Consider the following 13,746-nt stretch of genomic DNA (forward strand, 5'->3'; position numbering starts at 1 on the left):
GTCAATTGCATCGTGTGTTTGCATCATTATTTGAATCACATAAAATCACCTTGGGTCTAGACAAAAAAAAGGTTCAAGTGGATCAGGGAAGGAATTCTTCTGCTGGTGGACAAGCTACATCAGAGAAATATAATAAAGTGCAAAGAGTGAACACCATGGACATATGATCACAACCTAATTCAGTATCAGCCTTGTTGTTGTTTATAGTCCTGATAAATAGAATGAATGTGGAGTAAAATCTTCTGATCTGTTCCATGTGCTGAATTCTAGTGTTGCTTCAGCAAATCAATCTCCATGGCAACGATGATGTTGTACAAACATGTCTAAAAATGTGTTTCCTCGACTGTGTTCCTGCACTCCAGCCATCCAGGATCTACATTTTCTTGGGCATCCAGTGCCTTTATTGAAGAGGCAGACGTGAAACTGGGAGACACAGGGAATAACATGTGGCAAATCAACCAGAATCAAACCCGGGTCCTCGCCCCAGTACATGGGCCGCTACCTCTACTATACTGAGTGGAGTGAATCTCAGTTTTTGAAGTTATCAAAGTAAAGTGTGAAACGTGTCATGATGACACTGTCATCAAAACAACATATTTAATTTATGAATCAATAGTGTTTATTCCTTTTTTGAGCATCTAGATTGCTAGAGGACACATTCAATTTAAAAGTTTGATGCGTTTTTATATAAACTATAAAATCAGTACGTTCTTATTCTGCCAACATAAATGTGTGCACCAAATTTCAGACAGGTTTTGTTCTGAGATATGTTGAATACAAACAAAGAGAATACAACATGGAAGACAGAAGGACTGGAAGGAGAAAAGGATGGTGATCACACTTTTATGCAACCTATATAGTAAGTTCATACATCTCAAACTCTTATATCTCAAAGTTAAGATTAAGATTTTCACAATTGCAGCATAACACTTTGTAATCTACTTGTTTCAAATCGGAGTATGAATAAAATAAACTCTGAGATATAAGAGGATGAGATTAATGAACTAACTTTATAGGTTGCAGAAAAACATACTTAAATGGTCATTTTAAGGTGGAGGATGTGGTTTATTAAAAAGGTCATTTTGTAGGATTTCTATTGGTGAAATGTACCTTTAGTGTAAAGACGTCACTCCAGACTCTGTATTCTCTCACAAATTAGAGTGGTTTTCTTTTATAGTCAAAGAAACTATTGGTACCTTCAGCAGTAAGCAGAGGCTCTGTGATCACCATCCTTTTCTCCTTCCAGTCCTTCTGTCATCCATGTTTTATGGTCTTGTCTGTGCCCAACATGTCTCAAAACAATACCTGAGTGAAATTTGGTGCACACATTTATGTTGCCAGAAGCACGTATTGATCATGATTCTGGCAATCTAGCCATGCTCACAAGAGGAATAAACACTGTTGAATGGCAGGAAAAAAGAATGATCTCTGACCCCACTGGAGGAAGTCAGATTGATGTATCACATGGATGGCATCTAAAAATCTGAGTTTGACATTTATCTGCTCACATGCAAAGAACACTGGGCCAGTCCTAACTGTTTTCAGCTGCTAGGTGATATATTTGACCTAGAATGCTCTGACACGAGGAGAGAGACAACTCATGTTGATATGTTACCTGAGGCCCACTGAAACGACTCCCAACATTATAAGGACAGTTTAAGGTTAACTTTCCTAAACATTTTCAATTGAATTGCACATTTAAAAAAAGAAAGATCTCTCCTTTAAATATTATAGCGATTATAAAGAGTGGGTTTCAGTATTTTGGGCTTTTAAAAGAGGCCCTATACTGATTATTCTATATAAACAAGAACATGATGAAATTGTACACTGGAGTTGTGAAACATCTTTAATGAGTTTCTTTAGAAACTACGAGGTGTGTGTGTGTGTGTGTGTGTGTGTGTGTGTGTGTGTGTGTGTGTGTGTGTGTGTGTGTGTGTGTGTGTGTGTGTGTGTGTGTGTGTGTGTGTTTTGGCAGGAATTCAGTTTAATTTTCTTTGTATTTACTCGTTCAGCTTTGTTGTCTTCCACAGAAATGCCAAGGAGATGTTATCAAAGATATCAAAGACACTTAGTTGATGTTCGTGCCAAATCGAGCAAAATTCACTTGAGGCTTTCCCGTGACCTTTTGAGAACCTGAAAATACAAAAACTGTGCAGACTGTGTGCAAGCAAAGTGTTGAAAAGAAAAATCCATTTATGATTACATTAGGCATGTGATATAATATATCATATACACTGTGGTGGAAACTTCTGAAGCAATGGAGACGAAACTCAGAGAGACACTGGAGAGCAGGAACTTGATTGCAAAACACTGTTGGGTTTATTCAGAGTTACGGCCGGAGAATTGACAAGACATTTACTGTAAACACGAGTTCCCACAGCGGTTGCAAGACCAACTCTGAAGATCTCAGGGATAGGAAGAGGTTTTAACTAGTTCCAAATGGATAATCACCATTCTTCAAACGCCAGACTAAACAAGCTCAGACAATACGTTTGACTTAAACTGTCATCTAGGTCACAAATAAGGTGTTCACCAGAGCATCTGTGTCCAAATAAACTGGCGCTAGCTGTCCCTAAACAATAAAACCAATCTTAGGTCAGCTTGAGCTTGAACCCACTGTGGGAACAACAAGGCTTCGAAAGCCCAGGCTGCTCCTCCTTAATGAAGATAACAGCACCTGCAAAAGGCCATAGAGCCAGGTCAGAAAAGGACAGAGAGAAGAGATGCAAATGAGCTAAAGGTTTACAAGCTTACACAAAATATTCCCTAACATACACTATAACAACTAAAAATAAGTTCATAAATGAGTCCAGAAAGAAGAGCAGTTCATGAACTGACAGAGTCTCAGAGTTCATTTCTCCTTCCAGTCCTTCTGTCATCTATGTTTTATGGTCTTGTCTGTGACCAACATATCTCAAAACAATACCTGAGTGAAATTTGGTGCACATATTTATGTTACCAGAAGCACGTATTGATCATGATTCTGGCAATCTAGCCATGCTCCCAAGAGGAATAAACACTGTTGAATGGCAGGAAAAAAGAATGACCTCTGACCCCACTGGAGGAAGTCAGATTGATGTATCACATGGTTGGCATCTAAAAATCAGAGTTTGACATTTATCTGCTCACATGCAAAGAACACTGGGCCAGTCCTAACTGTTTTCAGCTGCTAGGTGATATATTTGACCTAGAATGCTCTGACACGAGGAGAGAGACAACTCATGTTGATATGTTACCTGAGGCCCACTGAAACGACTCCCAACATTATAAGGACAGTTTAAGGTTAACTTTCCTAAACATTTTCAATTGAATTTCACATTTAAAAAAAGAAAGATCTCTCCCTTAAATATTATAGCGATTATAAAGAGTGGGTTTCAGTATTTTGGGCTTTTAAAAGAGGCCCTATACTGATTATTCTATATAAACAAGAACATGATGAAATTGTACACTGGAGTTGTGAAACATCTTTAATGAGTTTCTTTAGAAACTACGATGTGTGTGTGTGTGTGTGTGTGTGTGTGTGTGTGTGTGTGTGTGTGTGTGTGTGTGTGTGTGTGTGTGTGTGTGTGTGTGTGTGTGTGTGTGTGTGTGTAACCGCCACATCATTCAGGGGGTTGTTTTGGCAGGAATTCAGTTTAATTTTCTTTGTATTTACTCGTTCAGCTTTGTTGACTTCCACAGAAATGCCAAGGAAATGTTATCAAAGATATCAAAGACACTTAGTTGATGTTCGTGCCAAATCGAGCAAAATTCACTTTAGGCTTTCCCGAGACCTTTTGAGAACCTGAAAATACAAAAACTGTGCAGACTGTGTGCAAGCAAAGTGTTGAATAGAAAAATCCATTTATGATTACATTAGGCATGTGATATAATATATCATATACACTGTGGTGGAAACTTCTGAAGCAATGGAGACAAAACTCAGAGAGACACTGGAGAGCAGGAACTTGATTGCAAAACACTGTTGGGTTTATTCAGAGTTACGGCCGGAGAATTAACAAGACATTTACTGTAGACACGAGTTGCCACAGCGGTTGCCAAACTAACTCTGAAGATCTCAGGGATAGGAAGAGGTTTTAACTAGTTCCAAATGTATAATCACCATTCTTCAAACGCCAAACTCAACAAGCTCAGACAATACCTTTGACTTAAACTGTCATCTAGGTCACAAATAAGGTGTTCACCAGAGCATAGCTGTGTCCAAATAAACTGGCGCTAGCTGTCCCTAAACAATAAAGCCAATCTTAGGTCAGCTTGAGCTTGTACCCACTGTGGGAACAACAAGGCTTTGAAATCCCAGGCTGCTCCTCCTTAATGAAGATAACAGCACCTGCAAGGCCATAGAGCCAGGTCAGAAAAGGACAGAGAGAAGAGATGCAAATGAGCTAAAGGTTTACAAGCTTACACAAAATATTCCCTAACATACACTATAACAACTAAAAATAAGTTCATAAATGAGTCCAGAAAGAAGAGCAGTTCATGAACTGACAGAGTCTCAGAGTTCATTTCTCCTTCCAGTCCTTCTGTCATCTATGTTTTATGGTCTTGTCTGTGCCCAACATATCTCAAAACAATACCTGAGTGAAATTTGGTGCACATATTTATGTTGCCAGAAGCACGTATTGATCATGATTCTGGCAATCTAGCCATGCTCCCAAGAGGAATAAACACTGTTGAATGGCAGGAAAAAAGAATGATCTCTGACCCCACTGGAGGAAGTCAGATTGATGTATCACATGAATGGCATCTAAAAATCAGAGGTTGACATTTATCTGCTCACATGCAAAGAACACTGGGCCAGTCCTAACTGTTTTCAGCTGTTTATATTTGACCTAGAATGCTCTGACACGAGGAGAGAGACAACTCATGTTGATATGTTACCTGAGGCCCACTGAAACGACTCCCAACATTATAAGGACAGTTTAAGGTTAACTTTCCAAACCTTTTCAATTGAATTGCACATTTAAAAAAAGAAAGATCTCTCCTTTAAATATTATAGCGATTATAAAGAGTGGGTTTCAGTATTTTTGGCTTTTAAAAGAGGCCTTATACTGATTATTCTATATAAACAAGAACATGATGAAATTGTACACTGGAGTTGTGAAACATCTTTAATGAGTTTCTTTAGAAACAACGATGTGTGTGTGTGTGTGTGTGTGTGTGTGTGTGTGTGTGTGTGTGTGTGTGTGTGTGTGTGTGTGTGTGTGTGTGTGTGTGTGTGTGTGTGTTTGTGTTCTAATTTTCAGGTGACAACACCTCTTGGCTCGTTTTCAGGTAGGCATGTCCATCAAGTAAGCCACTCATTTTAGTTTTATTATTTTCATTGGAAAATGACTCCTCCTATGAAGTGATTGCACAATGATCCATAGCATATCTGCTCTCTATATAAGGGCCGCTGGCCTGTGGTGAGTACAGCAGACTTCAGCAGACCAGTTGACTTCTTCCTGCCTATCATTCACTGTCAGCAGACACGTAAGTGTTCAACAGGGTCTTATTTTCTTGGTGGGGACCTATTTAAGAAAAAAATGAATTGATCGTTATCATTGTGTGCAGTATGCATTCACGTTTACATTTCAAATGATTTTAGATGGGAATATGCTAACGTGTATTTAAAATCTCATCTCTGATTATTTGGAGCTCATCTAACAAGGCAGAGGCATGCAGCTAACCTTTTGCCCTAATTTGTTTGCGCATCATTTTCTTCTCTAAATGCAATTTACCACAATGACCAAATGCATCAAACAACTTTTCTTGCTGTGGTACATTTATCATTTCAGAAACATTTGAATCAACCATATTCAGAATTCTGTGCAGCATGAATGCACATTTTGTTTTACCTTATTTTGTATTTCATAATGGCGATCCACATTTAACAGCATTTTGATGTTTGGCTTTTCAACTGAGCTAGAATACAATCCTGACAAACGAAGAGACGTGCAGCTACTCTAATTGTGTTTACTCATGATGTGTCTTTCTTTAATGCAGCTACCCACAATGCCCACCTACATCTCAGAGCTTGATGTGTCCCTGGATGCAGCGGAGGAGCAAAGGCTCAAATCAAAAGGCTTCAACAAAATCAATGTCAGTCTGAACGAAGGAGCAGGAGGAAACATCATCTTTCTTTGGTACAAACATGGACCAGTATCCATCACCAGAGTTCAAGTTACATTCAACTTCGAAATGAGTGTTGGGTTGAAGAAGGCAGGGTATACAAAGATCCCTAAAGATCTCAACACTGGAACAACAGGTGATCCCATCTACCTTTGGTACCTCCAAGGGACCACGGCATATGATACTCCCATAATGGAGATCAATGTCACTAAACAAGCACCCTGTGAGGCCCAGAAGTTCAGCCAAGACTGGGAGAGACTGGCCTGTGATCTGAACCGCGGGATAGGAGGGAACTGGATCTATGCCTTTGTGAAGAGAGAGAAGCAAACCTACATCTGTGATGTCACTGCCACTGATTCCTATGAATCAGACATGCAGCTCTTTAACGATGGCTACATCCGTGTGGATGAAGATACCAACAAAGGTTCAGGAGGAGCCCCTGTCTTCATCTGGTACCGTCAGACCGACTCCCCCGATGATGCAATCAATTATCTGCAAATCTCAATCAATGACAGCCAGTATACTTCCCTCCTTCAGCAGAATTTTGTGCAAGTGAGTGTCAACCTGAACGAGTCAGCCGAGGGAACCAGGTGTACCTGTGGTACAAGAAAGAGGGATCCACCAATCCTGTTAAGGCCATGACCCTGCTTCTCAACAAAGAGGCTTTGGGACATTATGAGAAGGCTGGTGTCACCGTTATCAAGAGAAATCTCAACGAGGGCACTACAGCAGGCATTGAGTACCTGACTGTTCATCAGTGAAAGTCTGAGAAAGCCTTCATCATGGTACACGGCTGAAATGGGAAGCTCAGCAATGTTGTTAAATCATTTTGGTAATGCCTTCTGCTTTTTGTCTCTTTTACTTTTACTCTCTGAGTTTCTAATACTTTTAGAAAGTATCAATGCTATGTACGTTAAACTCTCAAATAAATCAAATTTCAAATGGTTGTTTGTCACGAACAATGTTAATGAATGATTGAATATTAAGGCTCAGTATCACTTCTTTCTGCATATTTACTGCTTTTCAATAAAGACAACTCTGCATGTGAAAGTGCTATTTTCATGTTTTTTCATCATGTTATCCCATTTCTTGTTGTTGTGCTGACAAATCAGAGCCCTTATTGATCAGACTGCTTAAAAAGACATTTTACAGAGTTGAAATAAGAACACTATAATTTAGGTAAAAGTAGCAATGATGTGTTAAAATACTCTGTTACAAAAAGGAGGTATTCATAGCTTTTGAGTAAAAGTACAGTTAATAAATTGTTAAAACACTACAAGTAAAAGTCACGCATGCAAAAATCTAAGGAAAACACAATAAATAACAGCTTCCTTAGCAGGACTTTTAGGTGTGGTTAAAAAACAGCACAACTTGAACACACACACACGCACACACACACACACACACACACAGACACACACAGACACACACACACACACACACACACACACACACACACACACACACACACACACTCTAAATCTTTTTCCTGTCCTAAAGAGTGTTTGGTCTCAGGTTAGATAGCAGAAAGCCTACAGTTTTCTAATCACATCATACGTCACATTATTGTCGAATGAATTCTTTCTAAACTGAAGCAGATGAAGTCATATTTGGATTGAGGACTTTATATTATTTTTGGGAAAATCAACCCCCTTTTCTTGTCTAATAAATCTTTTTTGCCTTTACCAAAGATCATTTGAGCGTGCTTTTTGGGAAATGCGTGTCTGACGCTCACATGTAAATCTCGGGTCACTTCAGAAAAGTTTAGTGAGAATTATCCAGCCCTGTAGACTCATTTGAAAACGTTCCATTTAAAACCATTTCATATTTCTGTAGATGAAAAGCTGCCAGAGAATAAAGATAAACTTTCAAATAAAAACCAGAAGAAAAAGAGTCATGCTTGATTTACCTTACTTCTGTCATTCATCGTTTCAACAACAAAACATTTTAGTTTAATACTGAAACTTTAACTTAAAGAGTCATTTTTCCAACACTTTAAAACATCAAGATATTATGTGTTAGGCAGATTACCGTAATTCACACCCATTAACACACACGAGGCGTGGACCATCATGGTTTTGGTGGTTATTTTAGCATGAACTCAGTACCATTAACTTTCTATGGAATATGGCTCACGAGGTAATGATTGCAGCATTAGGCCATAGCATCTCTGTTCCCTATGCATGCAGCATAATACAAAGACTATGCATCTTTACAGTTGTTATTGCCATCATGGTACTACATTCTCCTCATTCAATATTTTTTCAAAAAACCATAACATTTTGATTTATGTATAATAAAAACAAAGTGTTGAAAGTGCTGAAAAAGAAGGTGCATATAAATGTGGACATTGAGGATATGATATAATTTACATGTACCTAATATGGTGCTTGTCACAGTAACAGCAGCTTTGGTTTGCCAGTGGATCTTTGATAAACAAAGAAGAGGAAAGTAGTGACAATGAATACTTAGAAATAAAATAATGAAATGAATCAGAAAAAAAGAACTAGTTCATGAACTATGAGACAATGATTTGAACATCTTGTTATCAACACTTGATGAGAAATGTACAGTGTTCTATAATGTGTTTTACTGTGGCGGTGGCCACACTGAGTACCTGTGTGTGTCTGTCAGTGAAGGGTGGGAGTTCTCAAATCTCACTGAAATGGAACGCAACGTCCAATAATGTTGTTAAATCATTTTGGTGATGGCTTTACTTCTTTACATTTTTGGTTCTGTCAATGTCATTAATCTTTACAGTAATATTACTGTTAATATAAAAAAGTATAAATGCTATATAGGCTATAGTGTTTATCTCTCTGACAATTAAATGAACATGGTTTTGTAACATGTTTACTAAATTATAAAAAGTGAATGCTCTGTATGATTTTATTCTGCATAGTTCCTGCTTTTCAATAAAGACAACTCCTCATGTAAAGTGTGATGTATTTTTTAGTTGTATTATTTATCCCTCCTCCTGTCATGCTGACAATTTAAAACCCATATTTATCCAACAACTTAAAAGTGATTGTAATGGATGAGAATATACAATATTACAACATCTTAACAGCATAGAGTAGCAGAACATGGAAATACATACTTAACGAACAAGTCCCTAAATAACTCACCTGCACCAAGTAAAAATGGTGAAAATGATAAATAGCATTAGAACATGCTAATGTGGTTTTATGTTTCTACTAAGGATGTTTGATTCAGATATTTGCAAAGCATTGAGTTTAGCTGAATTATTACTTTAATGGAAGACAAGACCCCATTCAACATGATTATACTTAGAACAAATGCATCAAATCATTCAACAACACACTGGTTGAGTCGGACAGGAGAGGCCAACATATTCACCGATATCAATAAGTGCACTGTGCAAACCCACCTTTCCTACAGTAGAGTTCGGAGTCGACTGACGAAAGGGACCTGAATTGGTAGGGGGGTGGCAAAGATTTTTAAAAAGTAGGAGGCACGAGAGCATCAGTTTATTAATCTTGCTGATTAATTATAAGCATATCTCCATAGCAATATCTATTGGTGTGGTATTGTCTATTGGTATTGTGATGTGTCAGGTATCAACTACGTATGTAAGACAAATGATCTTCCACTACAGCTCGTAACTTTCTGGAAACCACAGCATTAGTTTGACCTGCTGTTTGTTTGGTGTCCCACTAGCATGTATGTCCAACCTCTGTTCCTTTCTGTCTTCTCCAAAATGATTCAAATCAGCAACATTTCCAGATGTGAAGGGCCCACATGAAGGAATAGCAATGGTTGCGGCAAGGAGGGGCCAATAGACAATGGATAGGTACAGTTTTAGCCCCCATTCTTTTTTCTCTTTACATGCTCCCCTTAGGCCCCTTAATTAGCCAATTTGAGGGTGTCTCGTATCACTGCTATGCGGATGATATACAGATTTATTTCTCTTTCAAACCCGCCAAACCTGAAAATATAAACACCCTAACTGCATGTCTGTCTAGCAACTTCTTACAGCTCAATGCCTTCAAAACCGAAGTCCTGATCTTAGCGGCTGATAACGTCGCCTCCAAGGTAATGTAAGAAATGTTCTTTTATTCGAAGTCCAGGAATAGATTTAAAAGAAAACCAAGTGAAGCCCTCATATAAGTTTTAAAAGGTGTATTTAATGAAAGGATGCAGCAGTATGTTTTACAAAAGTTTCACAGCTGTGGCTCAATGGCCCGGTACACGCGTCCACAGACCGCTGAATGAGTGGCGCTCATCAGTAGTTACTTTCTGGCGGTCCGGCACAAGAGAGCTCGATTTCACAATACCAACATGTTTTATAGAACCATCCCTTTCCAGTGATACAATAAACAACTTCAAAATAAGACGAGCTCCATTCTCGTCCTCTCATTGGTTGGTAGCGGTGGGCTGGATCCTGTTGGCCGCTTGTCGTCACATGGGGTTCTCCGGACTCTTCTATTGGCTGACGATGTCGGGGGCGGGTCCTCCTATGACGTCGCCATCTTGTTAGCGAAGTCTTGAAGCTCTCACCTACAATATTCTATTATGCAATCCTTCTGAGGTTTGTCAGTTATTAAACACGCAATAGTATTATTGCAGCATTAATGAGTGAGAGGTAGAGGCGGTGTGTTTAGTCAAGTGTTTTCAAAGTCAGTAAGCAGCAATACTTGACCTGGAAGTAGAATCACTTCAGATTATTCTAGAAGGCCATTAGACAGCAGATCAATGTGCTGATCCAGCTTCTTTCAACTGTACCTCTGTATGAAGAGGCCCCTTTATTGATCCCAAAGAGGCTAAATTATGTTTGTGTGGCCCTCAGCAGGGCCCAAGAGGTGAGCTGGCACCTCTCCACTCCATATTCTGTATTTTGATCTGACCGGGACTTGGACGGGCGACCCAAGCCATGATGTACATCTATATTATATCATATCCTCAATGTGCACATTCATGCGTCTCTCTCCTCGTGTCAGAGCATTCTAGGTCAAATATATCACCTAGCAGCTGAAAACAGTTAGGACTGGCCCAGTGTTCTTTGCATATGAGCAGATAAATGTCAAACTCTGATTTTTAGATGCCTTCCATGTGATACATCAATCTGACTTCCTCCAGTGGGGTCAGAGATCATTCTTTTTTCCTGCCATTCAACAGTGTTTATTCCTCTGGTGGGCATGGCTAGATTGCCAGAATCATGATCAATACGTGCTTCTGGCAACATAAATGTGTGCACCAAATTTCACTCAGGTATTGTTTTGAGATATGTTGGGCACAGACAAGACCATAAAACATGGATGACAGAAGGACTGGCCGATAGGTTGCTCCTGACCCCCAGCCCTAAAGGGATGTGCAACCGACTTCATGAACCCCGTTCATTTTACTGGTCAGGGTTAGTGCTCTTTAACTTAAACAAACAGTGTTATAATGCCCACTGTGGCTCTGAGGGAGCTTTGTCTTGGTTAATTTAGTTAACAGAAAAAAGGCACATTTATTCCTCAGAATCCTGCCAAACACTGCAATGCTTCTATTTTCACAATTCCAGAATATAACAAAAATGTCTTGAATAAAATAAACTTTGAGATATAAGAGTTTGAGATGTATGAACTTACTATATAGGTTGCATAAAAGTGTGATCACCATCCTTTTCTCCTTCCAGTCCTTCTGTCTTCCATGTTGTATTCTCTTTGTTTGCCTGTGTCCAATATATCCCGGATAATATCTGACCCAAATTTGCACACATTTATGTTGCCAGAATAAGAACGTACTGATTTTATAGTTTATATGTAAACGCACCAAACTTTTAATTTGAAGGTGTCCTCTAGCAATCTAGCCATGCTCAAAAAAGGAATAAACACTATTGATTCATAAATTAAATGTGTTGTTTTGATGACACGTTTAACACTTGGTTTGCAACTGTTATGACCTTTGTGAGATAGATAAAATAGAATCGGAGGATGAAACCCTCTTTATTTGTCACATACATGCACACAGCAGAGCACACACAGTGAAATTGGTCCCCTGCATTTAACCCATCCTAGTACTAGGAGCAGTGGGCAGCTAACACACACGCCCTATCGTAACTGTTAGAGAATATTTTGTGTACGCTTGTAACCTTTCGCTCAGGCCTGTGACCTCTTCACACACGTGACCATCGGTCTCTTTACAGCTGCTTTTGTACTGCTTGTTTTCAAGTTAGCCAGTTGTGTCCTTCCTCTTTGTCCTCCTCTGGCATAGGCTAACGGCCTTGCAGGTGCTGTTATCTTAATTAAGGAGGGGCAGTTTGCAATATTGCCACTCTTTTTGTCTCGATATATTTACAAACTGTGACCATCTCGTTGTAAAATAATGCAAAAGGGATCAAAACAGTGAGTTAAAGATGAAAACAAATGAGGATTTGGGGTTGTATTGCAAAAAATGACCTGTTTTCTAAATGATTATGCAGTTAGGTGATGAAGATGTTGATTATGTGCTGAAAGATGAGGACTGGTTGTGTACTGTAACATAGGTTTTGGATGCTCTGAAAAAAAATAAACGTTTGCAACGTAAAGCAAAGACGCATATTTCTGAGAGACCTTACTTTTATAAGAAGACTGTATCTGTAAGTTTATTCTCCCTGTGTCGTTTGTTAATGGTAAAAATAATGACAATATTGAACAACAATAACTATACTCTGAAACTAAAAGTTACATAATAAGGGTTTTTTGTTGCTTCTGTACTTTAGAGCTATGCACACCAAATCGCCCCAATGTTGAGTAGTTAGAGTAAGGTGATTAAATACCTAATCCTGAATGACACAATAGGTTAGACCGTGAGATTGATGTCCTCAACGCATGTAATATCAAAGACTCCCTCTCTGTGTCCTGTCAGTGTGTGAAGTGGTGGACATTTTGTAGTTATTGATTAAAAGTAATAAACCCTAGCTGTGTCTGTCTTTATTGCTCCTGTGAGTTGACAGTCTCTTTCTCTAAGGTCCAGGGTAACACTTAAAGAAAAACACCACTCAGGCTATTCTTTTGTGCATTTATATTAGTTGTTTTTGTCCTAACCGCTCTAAAACTGGCATCATTTCTAGGCGGAACACAGGTATTTTTTCCAAAAACATGATTAATGCAATGACAGTCAACAGAATATAAGATTTGAGGAACACAGGCTCAATTTAGATACTTCCTTCAGTACACTGCAATGTTGCACACTGTGAACACTTGCTCAGTTTATGAGTTTTATCCAGATTAGCATTGTCTAAAAATAAAGACGGCTGCTGTGCCTTCAACGGAAAGGACAATTGCTTTTCTTAGCTAGCTAGCAGGCAACGTTTTTGGTTTGCAAATCTGTGCAGATTGCACAATTAACTAATTCAAATGAGTCTTCTTTAGGACAGCAGTTTAGTGGTATGTTTAAAAAGTAAAAGAAAAAACCCACATGCTTTTATTTATATAGTGTTTACTGCACATTGTGGATCGTTGCGTAGCCAAGATGGCGTGGGGGGTGAGAAGTGTCCAGTGTTCCATGTTAATAAAAGACATGATCATTACAATGACAGACAACACATTATATGATTTGTATAAGCTGTGTTAAGATATATTATCACTTGCAATGACCAGGAATCATCATCTACAGTATATTTTCCAAACTCATCAAGCTATAAGGCTT

General features: G+C 38.8%; 1 protein-coding gene across 1 annotated transcript; it reads left to right on the forward strand.

Annotated features, from left to right (window-relative positions):
- The first annotated feature begins 5,371 nt into the window (after positions 1-5,371).
- Positions 5,372-7,161, forward strand: LOC134877292 (uncharacterized). Its single transcript, XM_063902753.1, has 2 exons — positions 5,372-5,472; positions 5,986-7,161. Exon 2 carries the CDS (start codon positions 5,995-5,997, stop codon positions 6,751-6,753), a length of 759 nt encoding a protein of 252 aa, XP_063758823.1. The 5' UTR covers positions 5,372-5,472; positions 5,986-5,994; the 3' UTR covers positions 6,754-7,161.
- Positions 7,162-13,746: the final 6,585 nt, after the last annotated feature.

This window comes from Eleginops maclovinus, chromosome 15 (genome assembly GCF_036324505.1).
Source record: "Eleginops maclovinus isolate JMC-PN-2008 ecotype Puerto Natales chromosome 15, JC_Emac_rtc_rv5, whole genome shotgun sequence".
NCBI classification, from domain to species: Eukaryota; Metazoa; Chordata; class Actinopteri; order Perciformes; family Eleginopidae; genus Eleginops; species Eleginops maclovinus.

What these genes read in the sequence shown, in the direction of transcription:
- LOC134877292 (XM_063902753.1), top strand. Translation starts at nt 5,995, where the DNA reads ATGCCCACCTACATCTCAGAGCTTGATGTGTCCCTGGATGCAGCGGAG.